The 23,003-nt window shown below is 41.5% G+C and overlaps 1 protein-coding gene across 1 annotated transcript in view; it reads right to left on the bottom strand.

The window, feature by feature from the left end:
• LOC111567735 (mannosyl-oligosaccharide 1,2-alpha-mannosidase IA) overlaps positions 1-13,093 on the bottom strand; it is a 195,497-nt gene extending 182,404 nt beyond the window's left edge. Inside the window, exon 1 of the mRNA XM_055013597.1 lies at positions 11,407-13,093. Coding sequence (XP_054869572.1) covers positions 11,407-11,952 — 546 coding nt within the window. The 5' untranslated portion in view covers positions 11,953-13,093. The remainder of the gene's footprint in view (positions 1-11,406) is intronic.
• Positions 13,094-23,003: the final 9,910 nt, after the last annotated feature.

Raw genomic sequence — 23,003 nt, 5'->3', positions numbered from 1 at the left:
TCACACTGTGCGCTGTCATAATTATGGTTCTTTTATTAAATCTATAATTACAATAATATTATTGGATAGGGCCGCTTTGTCATTTTCTTGTGAACTGCCATTTTCAATCTGCATGTTGAATTGGGGGAGATTTAAAGTGACATGATCTCACTCCCTGACAAAAAAAATAGGTCTTCCCCCTCAGGGAAAAGCCACAATCTCTGACCTCAGTCAGCCAGAGATGTCTTTATAACAGACACGTCATTGTCATTTTCATTTTTCTCATTGTGTGTGGAAGACTCCAGCAGACATCATTACGAGAGAGAGGATGAGCAAAGTCACATCTTAGGGGAAGGTTTAGTTAGCAGCAGGCTTCCACTCTAATGGTGGGTCAAATTAACTCAGATGGATTGATTTTTCAATACAGTTAGCACATATGAAGTCTAATTACATCATTCTCATGGCTTAGGAGCAACTGAGTTTGAGCGCAGGTAGAAACGGACTTGTCTCACACTGGGCACTCATTGTGTTACTGTGTGTTGAATGATTGGCTTTGTGACTGGATGATGACACCACCTTGGGTTCCGACTAAGATTTATGTTTATTTTAATTGGCAGTTGTTCAGTTTTTTATGTATGAATAAATCACATAGCCCAGGAAATGTCAAAAAAATGTTAAAAAATTGCAACTTTTGATGGCACATTGTCTTTACGTGCAGTTAGTTGTTGATGTTTTTTTGACCAGTACATGAATCACACCAAAGATTCAGGTTACAATGGCTGAAAAAAATTACTTTCACACATTTTAGAAGCCAAATCCAGCAAAACTTTGTCGTTTTTCCTCAAAAAATTGTAGCAAACCAAAGCTGAAGAACAAAAACTGAATTTATTATGCCATAACAAGCACAATGCCACTTGGTGGATATGACACATCTGCTCAATCTGCCTTCCTGCAAGGCCAAAACCTGCGACTTCTCTGCTCTCACGTAATGGATCCACTCACTGGACACCACAACTCAAGCCAGCCCCTGCTCAGTTTTGCCGAGTGACAATTCCAGTAAATAGTTTATTTATTCAAACACGATGATTACATTCTCATTATTGGCAAAAATAAAGCTACTTTGCATATTTTTAATGCTGAAATTCCACTGCTGGCTTCATTGACTAACTTCAGCTAATTATGAGTATGCCACATTTACAGTTTCTTTTTTATATTTTTATTTATATATATATATATATATATATATATATATATATATATATATATATATATATATATATATATATATATATATATATATATAAATAAATATATATATATATATAAAAAAAACTTAGATTATACTTGAGAGTGAACAGGTCAGCATGGTATTTATTGTTATTTATCTTTTCTTGTTGACAATATGCTAGCATTTTAGTGCTTAAATGGTAACAGTAAGAAATAAGGGCAATGTTGAATGCTAACATTTTTCGAGATTAAAGTTTTTCTTTTGTTCATATTTTCATTTTTCTGAACCTCCAAAAAACAAGGTACACACTCAACCATGATTTTTTAGTAACAGTGTAATTTTCTTCCTTCTATGTATCCACATTACATATACACAGGCTCTTAAGACTATTTCTAGTTCTACTGTAGTCTAATGATATGTTATTCACTGGTTTGATTGATATGCAAATATTCACACAAATGCCCGTATTTTTGAGTTTCTCTGTCAATGTCAAGGTTGCATTTAATCATCAAGTACTGAGCCAAAGTGAGTCTTTATTTGTTTTGAAAACAGTTTACTGAGAAAATAACGACAAAAACCTTTCAGTCCTGGGTAAACAAATGCCACGTGTCTCTTTCACATAAGGTTCAAAAAAGGGGAAATTCTCAGACACCACTACCCTACTTTAGTCTCATAGCAGCCCAATATGACATCAATATCTGTTCAAAATTAGCAGGAATTTTACTTGTGTAATGTCCTTGTTGTCGGAGTAAAAATGAAATCAAAAGAACTTAACAACAGATCTGATAACAGATAACTGTTTTTCTTTGGACACTGGTCATACCAACTGGCAATTTATTATTCACAAGTTCAACAGTAGTTCAGCCCGATGCTCTGTGTCCACAAGCTGTCACAGTTGGTTAGCTGAAACAACACATCTGGGGCTCTCTGAGAACCGTTAACCACAGTCACTTCTGAAACTGGACGAGTTACACCCATTTCCTGTTGTTGCAGCACGTTGTCTCACCATCCACTCTCCTCTCAGTAAGAACACAAAAGTGAAGATTTTCCTTCTGTAAAGGGAAAAAGGTTCCATCATTCACAAAGAAAACCTCTCAAACTGTCTTACAAATAGGTTTTGATATGAAAGTAAAGAACAGATTAGGTTAAGACATGATTCGTTTACAAAAAATGCTTTTGAGGGTATTAGAAGTTTAGAAAGATTATATTCTTTAGAACAGACTTTTCTTTCAAAGAGAATAATCATTCAGCACTTAGATTCCAATGAGTTTTTTGAAGAAGGATTTAGCCGTACTTTTTAAGCAAATGATTTCCGTCAAAAGCATTTTAAAGAACCTCTTAAATGTTCACTGTATGACAGCTGCTTTCCAGAATAGGAGGATTTTGAGTGATATTCCGCAGAGGACTGATAGTTCAATTTTGGTTCTCTCTGGTCAAGATAAATATCTAGAAGGGTTTGACAGCTTTATTTATTCTAAAAAGGCATCGCATGGATGCATCTCTTCCACATCCAGCTGTCTCTGTCCAATGTAATATTAATGTGCAAGAAATATGCTGTCACCTATACTTCTCATCCAATTAATGATCAGCAAAGTGGTCGTTCTCACATACACAAACAGTCATTACTAGACCATCGAATCAGTTTATTTGTTATTTCAGTGCCTTGTGGTGGGATGAAAATTGCAGTTATCCAGCTAGCTCATCATCCAACCTTGATGGAAACAAGAGAAATCTATATGGCTTCCTAATGAGTACTGAGCCCCATTGCTGCCATTTGATTAGGGACTTAATTGTGATAATAATGAACAAATACACCCAGCTCAGGCTAAAACGGTCTTGTAAGCATTCAGCTAATTAATGGCAATTTGCCCACTGATGCTGATGAAGGAGAAAATCACTAGGGAGACACATTTTCCTCCCAGCCCACAGAAACCAGACAGCACTACGCTGACCATGAAAACAGGTCTGGTAAGCTTCATATTGTTGTCACTCTGGTGGAAAACCTGATCCTCGATAATAAAAGCCACAACATAAAAGTTGATGTTGTCTTGCGGGGATTCGCCTAAGCTGTAGGTCAAAGGCTTGACAGTATTATTCAGCCATCTCGAAAGTAGGTTGAAACCATGTCACAACACGATAACAACAATGCAGACAGGCAATCTGCAACGACAGCAGCCGGGCAGCTCCCACTGGCTGTCCATTGATGCAGAGGAGGGGATAGCTGGCAGAGCTGTGGCGGTAAACATGCCTGGGGTTACACGTTGCCAAGACGCAAGGAGGAAGAAAGACATAAAGACGGGATAACAGATTCAGACTGAGCGACAGGGTTTTCTTGAAAAAAAAAAAAAAAAAACAACTCACAACTAAACAAAGACAAGCAAGATGAAGAAGACATATGAAGACAAGCCAGGTCCCCCGGCCCACTCTAATGTCTTGCCATTACCCCGTGAACACAGCCACGCATGTTGTTTCTGACCAATTAGGCAGGCATAAAGGCAGGGGCTGGAACTCAGCTAGGGGCTCAGATAGTCTGCTGGTTACATCTAGGCCACTCTCCCTCCTCTCTTCTTTCCTATTTGTTGAACCTGCCTGAGCAGCAAGACCAAAGAAGAAAAACAAAGGTGGGGGATAAAAGTGGTGGAGGTGATTTCATTCGGCACCTAGCAAAGGATGTCAAGCAGAGCCTGCAGCAAACACGGCCATCCTTGGACCTTTCATCTTCTCAAATTTCTTCATCCACAGCAAGCACACACAAACACGTACACAAACATGCAGTCCATCATACACTGCCTGAAGCTGTGAAAACTCAAGGAGGCTGAAAGCACATGTGCCGCAAGCCCGAGACTTTTGTAAGATGCTCAAAGTCTGCAAACAATCACAGACACAGTCTCTCTCTTGCTTGGTTGTTATTATGGACCTTATAATGTGCAGTGCAAGAGTGCACATAATGGTTCGAAAGCATGATTATTAGCCCTTATTTGTGCCTGAAAGTGATGTCCAGGCTATAGGAGAGACTGGAAAAAGCTATGATAAAGACAGATTATGTAGGATCTTAAGCAATTTTGTCCTTATCAAAAAGTCACTGCCTTAGAAGGGAACATTATGCAACTTGAGGGTATCCAGTGAGGAGTGAATGTATGTTTTTCCAGTAATCACAGGCCTTCAGAAGCCAGGATTTAGAGGTATACACACAATGACCCCATTATGTCAGCAGTGCTGTGAACTCGAGATAAATGGGCTTCGATGGAACTTATTGCAACATTACAGCTATGGAAGGGGTAATAGTGTAAAAAGGCTTTTGAGAGTCTGAGTGATGAAATCCCAGAAAAGCCGAAATTTACTTTCAAGAAAAACACACGAGCACTGCCAAAAGCATTTTGCCCACTCACAGCTCTTTTTACGCCCCTCTGTTTGAGGAGGGGGGTCAACATGTGACATGATGTGGTCTGGGACGTTAGCCTCCGCTTTTACTGGCAACTGACGCAATACCTGCAGGCTACAGTAAACAGAGACAGAGGAGCCTTGGACAAGCACAGCAAACAAATCGACTGGTAGGGCACGATTTAAAAACTCTGCAAACATGGAAGCGCAGGCGCAAGCAACGAGAGGGGTTTTCGGGGGAAACTGGATTTTTATTGTGTAACGAGTGAAAACATCTGCAAACTGTTGACTGGGCCACGTCATCAGGAAAAGCAAAAGCCATGAGCTGCGTGTGACTTTAAAAATGCTGAGGAACATTTTACAATGTGCACACACAAACCACACACACCCATTCATACACACCGCACAGCTTACGTGCATAAACCCCACGGTTGTTAAATTCAGTACGAACAGTAGGACCTCACTGGCCTCTCAAGAGAGAAGGGCACTTTAGGCTTTTTATTCACTCCAGATGTGATATAATCCTCCAGTTTCTGTGTGCAACCCACACAAACACGCAGAAAAGCATGCACTTAAATGAACAAATATGGCTGCACAAAGCAGCCTGTGTGCATCTTATAGCTATCTACAGAGATTTGTGTATGAATGCCCTTGCACAAGAGATATGTGCATACACACATACACACACCTCTTGAAAAGCATGCCTCAACAGAGAAACCTTCCCTCAAGCTATGGCCCCCACCACAAAGGGAATGCAGGGAGAATCTGCCATGAATGCAAAAGGATGTTCGCTAACATCTCCCCCTTTTTACTCATATCCTTCCTTTTCCTCTCTCAATTTCACCCGATCACTTTCTTCCTGCAGTGATTGCCTCGGGGAAAATACATGGTATTGTATAGCTTAATCAGCCTTTATCACCCACTGAAAAAAATAAGCTTCTGTACCAGGCTCTGATGCATTTTTTTTCCTTTCTTTCTTTCTTCTAACCTGACATTCCTCTAGCTTACTGATATTCTGCAGAGCACACATTTCTCGGACATAGATGCTTCAATCCAGGGTTATCAGTTAGGGACTTGAAGCCCAAACTGTTAGTCGCAAAGACAGGGATGGCTAGAAAGAAGAACACAGATATCATAGGTTCCAGGAAGCAAGCTCATTGGTCATCAGCACATCAGCATGTAATCACACAAGTGTGGCTGCAGGATTTTAGATGTAGTGCAGCAACTAACCAGCATACAGATATGGTTTGTTTTAGACAGCAAACATCAAGTTAAAGGTACCCTGTGGAACTGTTGACCACTAGCAGGGCCACTGAATATTTAATTAATAACAGGGTCACCGCTTTGTTTGAGTACAACGTTGCACAAACATGAGCATGAGGGCAATGTATATTCCTGTCCAGCAAAGGCAGAGGAGAAGACTGCAAAGTAGTAAAAATCTATATAAACAATGAAGAATTTAAAATACCAATAGGGATGCATGATATTGGACTTTGGCAAATCTATGCAAATATGTCAATATTTTCCAACTTACTTTGGTCAATTGTCGATGCTAATATATGCACATATTTTTTCTACCTATTGCAGAGAACATCAGCTCTCTCCTGTAGTGGAGTTAACATAATATTATGCCTACTCTCTCCATGATGCTTCATTGGCAGGTACAGACAAAGCTTTTCAAATGTACACATTAACTGTGCAAATAAGATAAATATTTCAGCATATATGTAACACAGGCCATAATTATTTTCTATACAATTTTCAAGCTAAACTGTGCAGAATCATCTGCCTGTCAGTGTTCATTTTCAACCCTTTTAAAAGTCCTTGTCAATTGATACCAACGATGCAGCCAAATCACCGTGCACCCCTAAAAAAAACTGCTTTGCAAATGTTTTATGAGAAAGATAGGAGTAACTGCTAGACTTTCAACTGTGAAACTTTGCTTAACAGTCGGCTCCACAGGGAGCCTGATGTAGCATCTTTTTTGTAAACTGCAGAAAAATAAGAAACTAATCAATCATCTGCACTAGAGGGTAAAAGTCAGGAGTAAATCAACTGCTGGCACTATGCAAAATCAGTATTTACTCAGTCAAAATCACTATAACCAATCACCACAAACTGTACTCTGTTGTAAAAAATTGCATTTATTTTGAAAACACAATCATATTTAATGCTTTAGAAAACAAAGAGCATTTGCACTTTTACCATATGAACATAACAGGTTTTCTTTTTCATACACTATGTACTTTGCATGCTATATAGCTTATTATGAACTTCATTTGTACAAATGTATCACTTCCGTTGTCAGACGGTTTCAAAAAGGATGCACAGGCTGTGAATCCAGCTGCAGTAGTAATCAGCTTATCAATAAACAAAACTACAACTTGCTATGTGGTTTAAAGAAACAGCAGCATAAATATAGCAGCAAACTGGCAAATATTCATAATGTGATTAATTCCATTGAACATAACTGCATACGAATGTCATCCCACATTTTAAGTTACACTCAACTATCTTTTTGAATGCACTGTTACATGCAATGACGTCTGACTCGCTAACTCAAGCTTTTAGCACTGACACATCCTATGTCTCTATGTTGTTTCTAGTTTGACTGCAGGCTTCTGTATAAAGTGAGGAGATTTTACACTCACTACAGTCAGCAATAAGCTTGAAAGTCACAACGTTTACTGCTTTTATTTAAAGTAGTAAGTACTGTACCTCCCTGCTTTCCACACCGTGTCAGCCGCTCATTATGATCACAACCTGTGAAGTTACTCGACTATGACAACTGCTGCAAGTAGCCCCAGGTAAAAACCACTTAATGTCTGCAGTGTCCATGCAAAATGAGCACAAACAAAAGTATCAGAAAATAGACTAAAGGGTCAATTCCTTCTTGTGTGACAGAAAGCACCAGCATCAATGCCCAGCGGCACTGACAGGTTGATAATATCTGCCTCAGCTGCCATTGACACAATATATCAATATCCAGTGGGCCTGGTGGCTCACTCCCCGACATAAACAGACCAAAGACAACGATGGGCTCACATTCCAAACACCAGCCGCTGACATTTGCACAGCATCCACAGAGGAGAGGAAAAAGCACAAATGTTCCAGCTCTGTGGGAACACTGGGAGAGTGTAAGCCTTTTCTTAAGACTTTGTTCATCTTCCGTTTCTTTCTTCTCGCTCAGCGGGCAGCCATTTTCCTGGCGCACACTGAAGGTTGTTTGGCACACCTGATTCGTAGCAGGAGACAGCAGGGGAATAAAGGGTGCAGGGAGGTCACGGCGCTCAAAGACGGCCAGGAGGCGCCAGCTTAACGGCAGCATTTTATTCAGACAGTCACCCAGCTCACCGGTCATTACTGCTATAAGGGGATTTCAGGCCCAGCTACAAGCTCACCTATTTCTCAGGCTTTGTGCTGGGTTTGTGTGTCCATGCATGTGTATGTGTGTGTGTGTGTGTGTGTGTGTGTTTGTGTAACACAGCAGTTTGGTTAATGTAGTATAGCCAAATCGATATATTTCAAGTTACACAATAAAAGAAATGCTTTATGACATATTTAACTCCATTTCACAATAACTTAACATTATCACTGTCTTTATCTCATTTCTCCAAGATACAGTCTATTATTGTGGATTTCATGCACATGTACACACACGCACGCAACCATCTGGCTATTAAACAGACTCGCTTTAAAAACAGATGTGTCTCATTTGATTGTTCGTCATCTGCACAGTGATGCAGGTGGGCTCGGAACTGCATGGATAAACACGGTGACAACGCTTGTCAAACTTCACATTTATCCCCAAGTTCTTGATCAACTCCATAAACCGGCAAGCACACACACACACACACACACACACACACACACACACACACACACACACACACACACACACACACACACACACACACACACACACACACACACACACACACACACACACACAGCTAGGTGACCAAGACCTGCACTGTTCACCAAGAAACACACAGGACAAAGAAGCCCTGAAGACATTTATTGCTCTATTGGAGGAGGCTCTGATACAAGAAGCTGCAATGGGTCTCACTGCAGCACTCTTAGCTGTCAGCTCCATCTCCTCCCTGTATTGCCTTGTGTCCTTTCAAGTGCATCATCTGTTGGAGGCGACATCACAGACTATTCCAGTTTCGTTAAGCAAAGCCCACATTACCCTGCACCGGCATATCTCTGTTAAACATTCAGCGGGACGAAGCGGAGAGCAAATTTCAGCCTTTATAGAGACACTTTTAATGCGCACTTCTCTTTTGATGTATGCGATGATGTGGAGGCCAACAGAAGAGAAGAGATATGGAAGCCCGAGTCTGTGAAAAAGCCTCGGTCCTCAGAGCTACACAGCTCCCATCACTCTCTGATGTCCCCTTTGCTCTGCAGTTGTGTTTGTTTGCTTGTTTGCATCTACTATTTCATTACTGCACATCGAGTTCTAACCTTACCCAACGTAAAGGACATCGGCAACAAAATGTGCATGCAGGAAAAAGGACACCCTCCTGTTGCTCTGGGCGCCATTTTTGTGGCACGATCCCCGCTATTTAGCTTCATACCCCAGAGCAATGAGGCAGCCTCACGGCTCCGCACGCCGGCGAGTCAGTGAGCCGTAACATCACAGAATTACAACTAGGAGGCCGTCTGAAAATTACTCTCATCTTCATCCTGCTGAGGACTTTTGGAGGAGAATGAACTACCCATTTAGTGGGGAGTTTCTGGAATAGGTGTACAGCACCTTGGTGACTTTGGCAGGATTTGCTGGTATCCTGAGGGCCCCAGCTAGCGGTGGCCTGCCTTTAAACATTTGTAATGTGTGATCATGCAGTCATTGTCCCTTGTTTCACCCTCTCTTGGCAGTGGACACACACACAGAGGAAGAAGGTGGGGAGTCTGCTTTCTAGTTGTTGGCAGTTGAGAAAAACGATGCCCATTCACAGCTTGGGCATTGAGGCCCTCAGTGGGCCAGACCAGACCGTTTTTGTTGGCTCTGGGAGGGGGGATACCCTCCCTTTGCATTCCATTAAATTGAAAAAACAGGACTGCTTCTACAGAGCTGTTCTATATGTAGACTAAAACACGAGCGGTGAGTATAAAAAAATTCTGTTCTGTGTGAGCTTCAAGGAAATGTACATCTGAACTGCGAAAAAGCAACAAACATTTTGGTATTTTAAGTTTCAGTCTTTGGTTTTTATATCTGTAACCGAGGACAAAGAACAGGTTCGTGATGTGTCACCCCGTGCTGGCAGTGTGAATGTGAGCCTCCAGAGAAAAAGAGAAGCTGTCAGCAACGCAGCCAGCAGGCTTGAGAAGGTGGAAGCAAACAGAGGCATGCAATGTGTGTCTGGCTCCTCAGTGCCTTATTAAAGAGGTCTTCATCCAAGGAAACACAATTAATATTCTACTGCAATAATTGGGCGAGGAGGGTGTGGTGGAAAATATCTCTTCCTCCAACAATCATGACCCCGAGGCAAGAATTTTGCAGAGCTCAGCTGAACAGACCGGGCAAGCAATGTCACATTGACATTCACTTGAAAGCGCATTAAAAAAAAAGTACAAGCTATGAGTCAGTGAGAGCTCAGTGCATGAGGGCGAATAACCCTCCGTCCTCTGACGCCTCAGTCATCATGTAGCACATCACCTCTAGGTATGAAAGGCATGTGAGCAGCATCACAGAGTGACACCAGGCCCTGAGTGAGAGTGACAACAGGAGTTATCCGTGTCACATGCCGAGGCTGAAACCCATCTGTACATTGTGGCCAGTGGCTGCCCCGCTGCTGCATCCCCCTCATCCTCCTCCTCCTCCTCCTCCTTTCTCCTCACCAGCCTCACTTGCCTTAAGTGGGTACAGATGTGTGATCCACAGACGCTCTCACTCTGGAGTCCTTATTGGACCCACGGGGCTCAACAAAGGCTGGCACACAGCTTGAAGAGCTCCTGGCCAGAGGGTCACGGCACAAAGTCGCATCATTTGCAGGCGATTGTGCGAGGGAGACAGAGGTGCTACAGCTGAAGGCACCACATTCCTGATGGACCTGATGGAAAATTATTTAACCGCTCACATGAAAAGAAAATACTTTGCCACCTTGTAGGCTGCTGTTACATGAACAGAGGCACAAAAATCCAATAAAGACTAAACTGCAGTGTAAATAAAACTACAGGTTTCTTTTGCTTTCCTGCACATAAAGGTGCAGCTTACATTTGTTTTACAACATTAAAATTCACTCTTAACTATTCCGCACTTGATCTGATTGAATACTGAGAGAGGAAACACTCAGTCCTGACACCGTTCTCCGTCTTCATTAATAGAAACCCAACTAGAAAGCACAAAGGCACTGGGTAAATTTAGACAACTGATGAGTGAAAGGGATTTATTTGGTCCGTTTGACAGCAGCTCAGCAAACAACTGTCCCACTGCTTCTATATAGATCATCAAGTATTGTGAGATAAATCAAATTCAGAAATATAACTGCTTATTTCAAGTTGGAATAACTGGCATTTATCTGCTGTGGTGTTTTGACAGCTCTCCCATGCAAATAGATTGTGCAACTTATTTACTCTCTGAGGCAAGAGAAAGGGGAAAAACTGCTTACTGAGTGAGATCAGATGTCTCACCTAATGTGATAAATTAGGCAATATTCGGCTTGCATGTGTTGTAAAATCACCCCCAGATGTGCTTCCTGTTTCACCAAAATGTTTACTTCCTATTTTTGCAACCTGATCAGTGTGATTGCAGCTGCTTCCACTGAAACCCTGCAGGCAGCTACATGACAGGGTGACAGATCCATGCTCACCTCTTTCACTTTCTCCCTGCGCTCGTTGGTCTGGGGGTCGCCCGGCTTGCCGTTGTCTCTCCCCAGCGGGGCTTTGAGCAGACACCCTCTGAACTTCTGGTAACTGAAAGTATCCGAGTTGGCACCGCGGTCGGAGGAGGTCGCTCTCTCCGACGCGGACTCCGTTTTCGACCTGGACAGAGTCAAATCCTCCTGCGCTTTGCCCCCGGCGAGCCGCTCCTCGGTCGCCTCATGAGACACGGACGGTTTGCGGCTCAGACTTTTCCCCTTGGTGCCCGTCTCTCCTTTGGCCGAGGTCATGCCCTGCTCCTTGGGTCTCTTTAAATGCTCCCTGACATCGTTCTCGGACCCGGAGCCCACAGTGACCGGCTGGATCTCCGTCTTGGAGAGAAAAATGCGCTTTAGCCGGACCGAATCTGGCAAAAAGAAAAGGGCCCCAAAACACAGCGTTACCAAACCCGAGAGGAAGAGCAGGAAGACGAATTTCTGGGACAGGCGCAGACCCATGCCCGATGCCGACACACCGGGCAACTTTCGGAAAACCATTGAAACTTTTTTTGTGGTCGCCTCTACGGTGTGTTGACAGGCTGCTCTCTCCTCTCCGAGCCGCTGCTCTGCTGCCTGGAGGCTTGCGTAAAGAGAAAACACAACTAAATATGCGGGACTTCAAACACACCCCCGTGACACTTGCAGAGAAGCACAAACAGCCTGCCAGAGCTGTCTTTATCTCGCTATCGATTGGATCGGCATGAGCGAAGGTTAGGGCCTGCCTACATGTACAATTTACCAATCATTTGCCAACACAACTCCCGATCTGCAACCACTGACATCCACACACTGCGGGATTTTTATTCTCTCTTTTTTTTTTAGTATTTAAAAATGCAAATGATGAAAAAGCAGCGCAGGGATTTTCGGGGGTGCTGACAGATAAATGGCACTGGCGTCTGCTGAAATTCAAGAATCACAGGATCACTACTAGAGCATCCGCCAGGTTACAACGTAAATGCACTTTCTGTTTTTAAAAAAAAGAAGGGATCGCAGTGTGTCAGGCCTTTGAACAAAGTTGGGACTCGATGCATTATTTCCACGATCGTCAATAACACGCTGCCCTACGGTGCGAAACCTGAAGCGAGCATCTTTTTATATCCTCGTCCCCCCGTTTAGAATCGAGCCACGCTGCTGCATCACAAGCTCCCGGAATCCCATTAAAAAAAAACCCGTTTCGATTTCATCTAGCCTGTACAGCTGGTGGACAGAAACGCGTGTATATTCATGTCGCCTATCTGTCAATTGCGCTCCTCCGGCAGCCTCCGTTTTCCCCCCTTTTCCTCTGGCGTCAACACGCCGGGCGAAACAGATCGCCGGATGGCATTAAAGAAGGCGGGTTTTTGTCCCATGTGAAGTTATCCTAGCTCTCCCGATCCCAAAACCCCCGTGGGATAAACACATCCAGCATCCAGTCCGCCGGTTTTTTCCCCCGCACAAAAGACAGACACGCCGCTCGCGTCGTCGCTCCGCCGCCGCTTCTGCCGCTTCTGCCGCCGCTGCTGCCGCCGTCCGCCTTCTCTGCTCCTCGCTTGTAGTGCGCACTTGTGTCGCTGCGCCGTGGACGTCCGCTTGCGTAGAAGAAGGAAAAAAGAAGCGAGAGAGGGGCTGGAAATGTAACATATAGCCCTTAGTGCAGGGAGGGTGAGGAAGAGGAAGAGAGACGAGGGAGAGGGGGGACGAAACGCTCCGCTGCTCGACAATCCAGTGGGCTGCTCGGATTTCTTGATGGATATTCACAGCGGCTTATCAAAACACAGTTAAGCCGTCTTTTTTTTATTTGGACAAAAGGAGGGGAAGAGGTCTGACCGGCTCCGTGCGTTTAGGGGGGAAACCATCCACCACCCACCACCCCGGAGGTGATGTTTTAATCCTGGAGAAGCTGAAGAGGATGCATCTGTTACAGATGTCTCAACAGGCAATGATAAAAATAAAGAAAGTTCCAATGATGAGTCACTGTTTCATTTTTGGGAAGAGATGGCAGACCACCAGATTTTTTTTTCAAGACCGTCTTGGATTGAAATCAGTATGAAGGGAGAAATCCTCCAAGTGAAGATTTAAGCTAGTAATATATTCCTATTGTTTTCTGTCTCTTTTCTTTCCCCTAAAGGCACCATTTTCTGCTTCATTAAATTGTCCATGTGGGAGTTTAAGCATTGGGCATGCGGTTAGGTTTCCCCCAAATATAAGCCAAAAACCCAGCACATCCTTTGACAACTCTTATCCTACATTGGAAAACATTAACCAAATAATGAAATACCCTGAAACATAAAATAGGACGTGGAATTACCTTAAAAGAAGTTGTGGTTACCAAAAATGACGCATGCATTTCTGTGCTTATCTTGTTCGTTATCATGGCCATAGTTCTTCTAAACTCATGCCATTTGCATTGTCAGGATAGCTTATCTGCTGGCTATCTATTTTCTTTTCTCTGTTTTTAAAAAATCTATAATTAGTTCATATTAGTTTTGCATAATACAGGAAAAAACAGTAAATGTCACTAGGTGTGGCTGCCATCTTTGTTTGGCTGTACAAAAAGTACCAATATGTTAAATTGTTGTGTTTTTTTTTAAAGTTAGGTAAAACAGTCTTGATTCTGAACATGTCTTCAAACATATTTGTTGTTTGTTTGTTTGTTTGTTTAGATCAACTATACTGTTTGTTTGTGACACCAAGTAGACTAGAAACTATACTTAAACCAAAATAGACATATCTCTATGCATCAAAATGAGATATTTCCAATGTTTTTTCTATTAAAAATAGTCCCTTCCTGTCTTAAATTCTCTTAGATGTAACTCCACGCTGTTCCTCCCTTTGGAATGTGTGAATCAGTGCAGTGACTGCATCTCTCTTCAACCATCCCTCTTTACTTGCCGTCGCTCAAACACACCACCTCACCTACTAGTCCATCCAAACACTGTAAACCTAGTTGTAATTCCGCCCGGCATGTTCTAACCGGAAACTGAATCTACAGTAAGCACCAACCTGTAAGCTGACACACTTGGTCCCTTAGGTGTTATATGAAATTCCAAAAGATTCAAATTCAGGTTTTTGAGGTGTTTATTAGTTCACTGCAGTTTTAAAGTGAAAACGCTCAGCAATGGCATCGGCTGCTTATTTTGCTCACATCTAAAAAATGCAGTGGACATGTTAATAAGGTAAAACTAAATTTTGATCAGAGAGGGTCAGAGAGGGTAAAACTCATTATAACGGCTACTGAGTGTGTCCAACAGCAGATCCATCAAGAAAACACCATCAGCTGATGAGAACTGTGTATTGTGGTTGAAAGCTCTAACAGAAATGGAGGCTATGGGTTAGGACTGCTATCAAACTTTCAAATTTAGATGAGTTCCAATTGAAAAGTTTGGATCTCACGGTACTCTATCCTGGTCTGAATTTATTATCAGTGGCTAAACTGAGGTGCGTTGGTGTGCTGGAGGTTTAGAGAAGTGTGATTACATTATGTTTACATAAGCAAAACGGAGGCTGAACTGTAAACACAGTGTTTTCTCAGGATTAAATAAGATAGATGGGCAAATGAGTTGGCCATTACTGGAGCGCCTACACAGCGCTATTCAACCGCAATGCCTCTGAAAGCAGAAAGAGAAAACAAAGGCCTGATCGGCTTCAATATTGGTCTTTAATTGGAAATTAATTAAAGATCCACCTCTCCCAATAACATTCCCCTTTCCAAAGGTCAACGACTGTTGTCACTGTGCTGTCTAAAAGTTGCCTCGGGACATTTTTAAAATCAATTCAATATTGACCATTGGTGTGACTGACATTCCCGACACTGTCATGTGTAATGGCCTCTTGATGAACTTTAACCGCAGATCTTCCTCTTTTCCTTTACCTGTTTCTTTCTCTGTTGTCAGCATAATTATTTCAGTGTGAAGGTGGATAGTTTTCTCCCAGGCAAAAAGCAAAAGAGTTGCCAAGAATTTGAACATTTCCTGGGAGCAGCTCTGCCTGCACAAGCAATAACAACGTATTACCATCTGACACATGAAGCTCCTCAGGCTCCCTTTCTTTTTTTTTTGTCATTGTCAGGTGCATATGATGGGGCGAGCTAATTTTAAGGTAATTTGTACTGCATCTGACCCCACGTTTTCACTGATAAGTCATCTTTCACTGCCGTTCTAATTGAGTCCGACTGCTGGTTGTCTGTAATTTACAGAACAGAAGGGGGGAAGAAGACAGTACTGTTGAATTAGCCTTTTTATTTTTTGATCCAGGAGCATTTCCTCTGAGAGTAGGTAAATCCATGAAGCCTTTTGTGGACTTCATCACTGACTAAAGGACAGTTTGTAGTCAGAGAGGGGGGTTGTGGTGGCTCAGCGTCTGTGCATAATGAAGCATGAATCTTATGCTTTTTAGCACTCTGGGCCCTAAAACATAGAGTCTGTGGCCACTTTACTGGCTGCATCTGTAGGTATATCATGCAGTCTAGTACAACTGTTCTGTCAGTTATGATGCCTATAACACTAGTGTCATGGTCATCATGACTAGTGGTGTTGTTGTAATGGACTGCATTACAGTCAGAGGTGTTTTTAGCATCAAAACACAGGAAGCACAACAAATTTGAAACAATGTTCTAGCACAAAATGATATCATTAACATTAACACTTCAAATACATTATGCTCTATTTGCCTTTATCATGCTGATTCCAACAAAATAAAATACCAACCGCTGCCTTCTTAGCACAACTTAATAGACACATCGAGTCAGGGTTTCTCAAAAGGCCAAGTTATACATGAGTCCAGTCATTGAGCTTGCATGAAGCTGCGCTGGCCAGTGACAGCTCAGTTTATCACCGGGATAGATGGGGAAGGAAATACAGTCTCACTGCTACCCACAGGAACGGCTGAAATCAAAGCACGGAGATTTTTCACCAAAAAAATAAATGGTTCGTACAGGTTTGTAAATGGCTCCCACAACGGCCATTTCTTGTGTACTCTGTATTCACTCTCATCTCTGAAACCAACTGCTGTTTCTCTGCATGGTGTTTTTGATTTCACAGCTGAAATGTCATTTGCGGTGACTGTTGACTCTTCACAATGCAGCACACACATATGCACACATACGCACACATACGCACACAGCATCCACCATCAGCTCAGTGCTGTGTGCACCCTGATCCTGGATGTTGGAACATAATTTAAAAGCGCGCTGAGGGAAATCTGCCGCTGCATATGAGGCTGTTTGCATCTGGTTAATAAGAATGCATCCCCTTAGCTGGGCTTTGTTATCAGACTGACTCATGGTTTATCAGCTGGGAAGCACTTTCACAAACAGAATGCATTAGGGGGCAGAAGCAGTGATTTTGTGCCTTCTTTTCAACTCCTAATTATGTGATAATGATCAGAAGAGAGATGCACTGTAAGAAAGCAGTCATAGAAGAGGCCAGTTTGTTTACAGTGTACTGTGTAATCACTGACAATTAGAATTTGTGGGGGAAAAAAAAAATCTCATAATGACCACTAAACTTTTCGAAACGTATGCAGTACATGGCTAAAACAGCTGACTGTCTTTAAAGCAGTTTCCACAGAGGGTCACAGAGTCTAATATGTCCTGTGAGCCATAACCATTTCTGCTCTTGTATTCAAAAATTCAATTCTGCCCCAACCCGCCCTGATGTTTTATTCATCAAACGAGATGCCAATGAAAAAGTCCATCTCTGTGTTCTGCTCGTTTCAATACATCAAACAGCAGGCAGGAATGTATCAGCTCATGCCAGTGTGTCCAGATTAATAATGTCCCCGTGCCTGCTATTTGTTTCTTTAAGCACCGCTGCAAAGCATTCCCTGACATTGGGAATCGCGGCTCGGCAGGACGCCCGATGTCAAGCTATAAATATTTGGGATAGCTTGTCGAGATGGGGTTGCTGACCCTGGTGCAGGACGTTAAAGATATACGACGCCTGACAAAGCATACTGTAGATACAGGCCTCAGTCGAACCTTTAATGAATTTGGTATCACCAGACAAGATGCGACTCTGGTCCTTCAATTCTGGAAACTTTGGCTCATCTCATCTGACTCAGAGTTTGTTGAAGCCGCGTACCTCCTGCAATGGTGGAAAAAATAGTCAGATCCTTTACTTGAGTAATAGTAATACCACAATGGTATTCAAGTTTGTTTTATTGCAGATGTCTTATCATATAAGGGATTTAATTATTGTACCTTGTTGAAGTTAATCTAATTTTGACTCCCTAAATGGTTTTCTGTGTACAATCATAGTTTTTACATGTGGACTAGTAACTGTAGCTGCCAAATAAATGTTGTGGAGAAAAAATGCAATATTCACATCAGACTTTCCATTTACAGTAGTTAAGCTAAAAACAAAATCTCATTAAAAAAAAAACAGAAAAACAAGCACATATTGTAAGTGATTTAGGTTTTGCAGGCCATTTTACAATATGAAATACAGTAGAATAGAAATACAAAGTAGCATAAGATGGACGTTTTCCAGAAAAGTGCCTATAAAGTTCAAACTGTGTCTCTGAAAAACATTGCTAGTGTTGCTTGTGTGCTACTTTCCCCTATTGTGTGCATGATTCTTCTTAAAAGAAGTGGTTCTAAACTATGACGGTGTATCTGTTGTCCAACACAGATGGAATACAGCTCAGACCAGCCATCAGCACAAGCAGCATCAGTGGGACAGTAAGCTTAGTGTTATTGCCTTGCTGCTGTTATATTTGTCTCCTCCTTTTATAAACAAAGCGAACAGCAATCTGCTCTGTGTGTGTGTGAGCCCCCCCTCCCAGTGACCCTTCTCCACCAGGTTCATAGTCAAAACATCTCTTGTTGTGTAACAAAATATTTTCAAAGCAGCAGCCAGCGCTGAAAATTTGAACATTTGCTTGTGAGGAACACCAGTGCAATGGTTCAGGATTTTTATTGCCTAAACACAACAATTAGCCATACATTAGATGTGGTATATGGGCCATGTAAATGAGGGGGAATGCAATAGCAAACACACCATTAAACTGATGGAATGGGGCCGCAAAAAAGCCTGACTCCCTCCCTAACACACCGATTAAACATGCCAGTATGCTTTCAGGGTACAAAGTATTCCTCCAGTGAAATTACAAATGGAAAAGTAGAAGCTTGTTAAGGCAGCACTTGTGAGGTCTGTAATTGTGTGGTTACATAGTGGCACCTGCTGGTATGTTTGTATATTGCAAGGTGAAACATTACTGAGAACACATTATATTTGCACACCTTTGGGTTGACGTAGAACTGACCATTGAGCCAATCACCCCTTCAGTACAGCCCAGTATTTTAGATTGAACATGTAGATATTTTTAGTCACTAAAAGACTCCCTATCAATCACACAAGTTGGCAAAAAACAACTAAACTCTGCATTCCTCCTTTTGTCTCAAAGGTGACTGAGGGTCAAACTCCTTCAATATTCAAAACAGACAGCATCATTAAATATAAAGGGCAGCCGCTGTGAACATTAAAGAGCCATCAGGAGAAAATAAACAGCAGGGCCCTCATGCGAGCAAGACCAATTCAACCAGCTCAGCGATGATGGAAACCCAGTTGACAGATGAATTAGGCACAGTGGTTTAATGAAAGCAAAATAAAAATAAATAAACACTATGACCAATCCATTTGAGAAGCTTTCAAGCTTATTTCACATCCCACATGTAAATTCTCAGCAGCAGGGAGGACAATTAAATACCTGGCATTTGGCAGTTTGGTGTGTTTATCCCACTGCTAACATGACCTGTGAAGCCACAGACACTTACAGTATGCACTTGTTTTTCCTATTTATTATTGTGAATTTTGCTAGCTGCTTCGGATTTAATGCATTTCCTACAAAGTCTAATTTGATCTGAAAGAGGGTGGACAAGATGAGGAGATAAGGAAAATTTTGTCTCAAAGATGCTCAGTTAACAGTCTCAGTCAGATAGTCTTTTCTGTTGCAGTACCCAGAAAAATAAGACTCAGAAATCTAATCAGTGGTGTATGTTTCAGGGTTGCTGTGTTTGACTGCATTTCAATAGATACTGCATTTTCTGTTTTAATAATACAGGGATGATGAGTTCAGTCACATAAGAATACGAAAAGTTGCTGCAATGCTACAAATATGGAACACATGCACAATAAGCACATTGTTAAAGATTGTGTGGATGTGATGAGAAAGAAAAATCATTTAATTGCCAAGCAAAATACATTCACAGTGAGCATCTAAACATTTGACCTATCAGATGGATCCCTGGATATATGAAATCAGATGAAGCCCCTACCAGATCTCAAATTAACTGGTGTCAGTTCTGTGACTAACATTAGCAAGATGGCTGAAGAAGAAGAGAAGAATGAGGAAAAATGTCAAAAGAACTTTATGTTGAGTTTAGAAGAAAATATTTTCAAGCGAGCAGGGGAAATTAAGCTAAAATTTCTTATAGTTATAGGGTCATATTTAAATGAATGTTTTGTTTAAATGATTGGATATTCATGTGCAATTTATTCAAGACATCAGCTATCCATTGCTTGAGGTCTGCATTTGCAGTGTGCTTATTAAAAGACTTGGCAACTGTAACTGCTATGCTACATATTGCAGATTTTTCTCCTATCGTACAGGCCTAGTTTTGGAATCCATTGCTTTATCACCGTATGTTAACCTGAGGCTTTTTCCAAATCCAGCTATTAGCACCACTAAAACTCACACAGAACACATTTTATATATGCAAGCACACTGTTGGCGAGGAATATTCCAAAATGTTGAATCAGCACTGAACATGGCAATTTGACCCTAAAGCTGGAGAGATCTGCAGCTTAAAAATGCAATATATAAATATGGAATTTCAGGACTTCTAAAGCATATCTGTTATATAAAAGTGAGTTGAGTTTTATGTTTTTGTGCCGCACCCCTTTAAATAGATCATATGTTTCTTTTGCCATCTGTTCCATGCACATCAACACGCTTGTTCTACATCCATGACATCATCAACTTAACTATTGTTCATTTGAAATGTTGGTGATATGGGGAGGTAAGCCCATTACACTGTTTCCTCAGTGTGGTGTTAATTCCTCTGGATGAGTATCAGATAAATGCCTACAAATTTAAACATGAAGAGGATTTTTCAGTCGACAACAATTCGAGTAATTGGAGTCTCAAATTAGACTCTTCAGATGTAAAATTAACTTGGCGACCCAGCGGCCCTGCTAGACAATGATACAATGCAACAAATGCCAACAACTGAAATGAGTGAATATTATAAACAGAGTGTATCCATTCCAAAAATATTGCGATGGTGTTTGTCGGGCCAGGCTGGTTAAGGGACACGAGTCATTGTGATTTTCCATTTAACAGGAATAGAAGCGGAATAAACAAACTATCTCAGCCAGAGCAGCCACAGCTTTCTCTCCGGATATCTCACATCCTCTTCGTGCAAACTGGAGCACTGGCAGGCCGAGCAGTGGCTTCCGTTTTAACAAGGCAGACAGTTCATTCTGAGTTTATTAGACTCAACAAAGTATCCAATTATAACATGTCTCCCAGATATAAATCCCACTCATCCCTTTTATACTTCACTTTTGGGACTGTCTATTTTCAGAGGGCTGCTGAGTGCTGGCTGATTTTCTTTTAATTGTAACGTGCACCACGCCCCCTTCTGGCCATAAGAGGTTACTGCAAGTTCAAACAAGTGCTGCTGTCCACTTCTTTACGTAATTACTTAACAAGTCATTTTAAAGGTATTTGTACTAAACTGGAGTAATTTCAGTTCATGTGACCTTGTATTTCTTCTTCGCTACATTTTAAAAAGGAAGTACTGAATTTCATTTCTGCTTCATTGCACTTTTCCGACAGGCCTAGTTGTAATTGCAGGTTAAGATTTGTAGCTTAAGACTAAAACCAGAATTTTATACTCTGATTATTTACCTGTCATTACATGGTAACATTGGGGCATTATAAAATAAGGGAAATTTTCGTTCACCCTCCCACAGGCCATCCCACCATGCCTACCACTGTTGACCTGCCCTATAAAACAAACACTATGCTAACAATTGCTGTCGAGTATCTATGCAACCAGGACTGGATTAACTAGCTGCACAGCTGAGTTCGACCTTACTGGGGCATTCTGCTCAGAGGTCTTTCTACCGGACCAGTGAGCCATAGTCTAACAGTAACTAAACCTAGAATCTGAATCATTTAGTTTCTGTCTTGCATTTGTGCAGAGTTGTAACCAAATCTTAGTGGAGAGTCATTGTTTTTGTTGCTGTTTTTTAAAAACTTATACCTATATTGTTAGAACCGGCCTCACAGAGGTTATGATCCCTGTTGTCCATTTATCAAATGTAATGCATAGTTATATTTTAATGCACAGCAACACTCTCATGGTTTTTCTTTTTATTTCATGTCATAACCCAACAAATAGTTCCTGTTCATTCTCTCATTTAGGCAGTAAACACTGGCTTAGACACAAGAGGGGGGCGGGGCCTTTGTATGTTTCATTACTGGGGCCCTACAAAGATTGCGCTATCAACTATGGGCTGCCCACCATACTGCCACTTGCTTTTCTGGAGAGGGATGAAGGAAACACAATACATAAGTCTGGTGGTTTATTATTTTATGAATAAACATTTTAAAACAGGTTATTTACATAGACTATATATAAACGATGGCCATAATGACCGTGATGCCACCCAATGGGTTGTGGACTTCAAGTCCTCAAGTTTAGAATTTGGCCTTTGACATGCTGCTCTTTTTTTTTTTTTAAATCAGATGTAAAGAAAGGGATCTAACTGTGAACGTGGGACAATTGAGAACACTCAGGTAGCATCCTGTAAATTACAAATTAGCTCCCCTCTAACACATACCCTACTTTGTCCTCCACTTTAATTTACAAAAAAAAACATCATGTGGTATTAAAAAGTTTTAAAAATAGCAACTGAGGCCATAATCTCATGAGGAAAATGCTGACTGAAGTAACAGATCAAGTGAGAAGTTGGGACATGTTCTCATAGACGTCTGTACAATCTGGCCTGTTTTTGCAACTAAGAGTTGCCACCTATAGGCCATTAGAAAGAATGCAGGTGTAAAGCACTTCCTCACTGGCTTTACTTTTCAGAGCCAGAGGCTATAGCTATATTTTACTGTGTATTGATATTTACAGCATATATTGAAAAGGGCAGCAGACAGGTTGTCTCGTCATAGCAGAGAAAGCACCACTGTCAAAAATATATGCTATTTATTGAAATACAGTGAGTAGCTACTAGCTTAGCTGAGTGTTAACAATGAGAAACAAAGGTTACACAATTAACTAACCTTTGTTAAAACTTATACATTCAGTTTTTGGAAAGACTGAACAAGATTTAACTTTTCAGTGACTGTACTTTAGAGACACTGGTACCTTTAATTATGCTACCCTTAGACAAACACAGGCTAGCTGTTTCCAAGCTAAGCAAACCTGCAGTCAGCTGTTAGCTTAGCACAAAACTACAGCTTACTGCTCTATCTATTGAAGGATCAACATACTTCTTCTGCTTAACTAGAATGAAACAAAACAGATTTTCAATCACAAGACATGGACACAAGTG

This window comes from Amphiprion ocellaris, chromosome 9 (assembly GCF_022539595.1).
Source record: "Amphiprion ocellaris isolate individual 3 ecotype Okinawa chromosome 9, ASM2253959v1, whole genome shotgun sequence".
In the NCBI taxonomy this organism is placed as follows: domain Eukaryota; kingdom Metazoa; phylum Chordata; class Actinopteri; family Pomacentridae; genus Amphiprion; species Amphiprion ocellaris.
The sequence above is the reverse complement of the archived record's forward strand: the minus strand, read 5'-3'. Positions and strand labels throughout refer to the sequence as shown.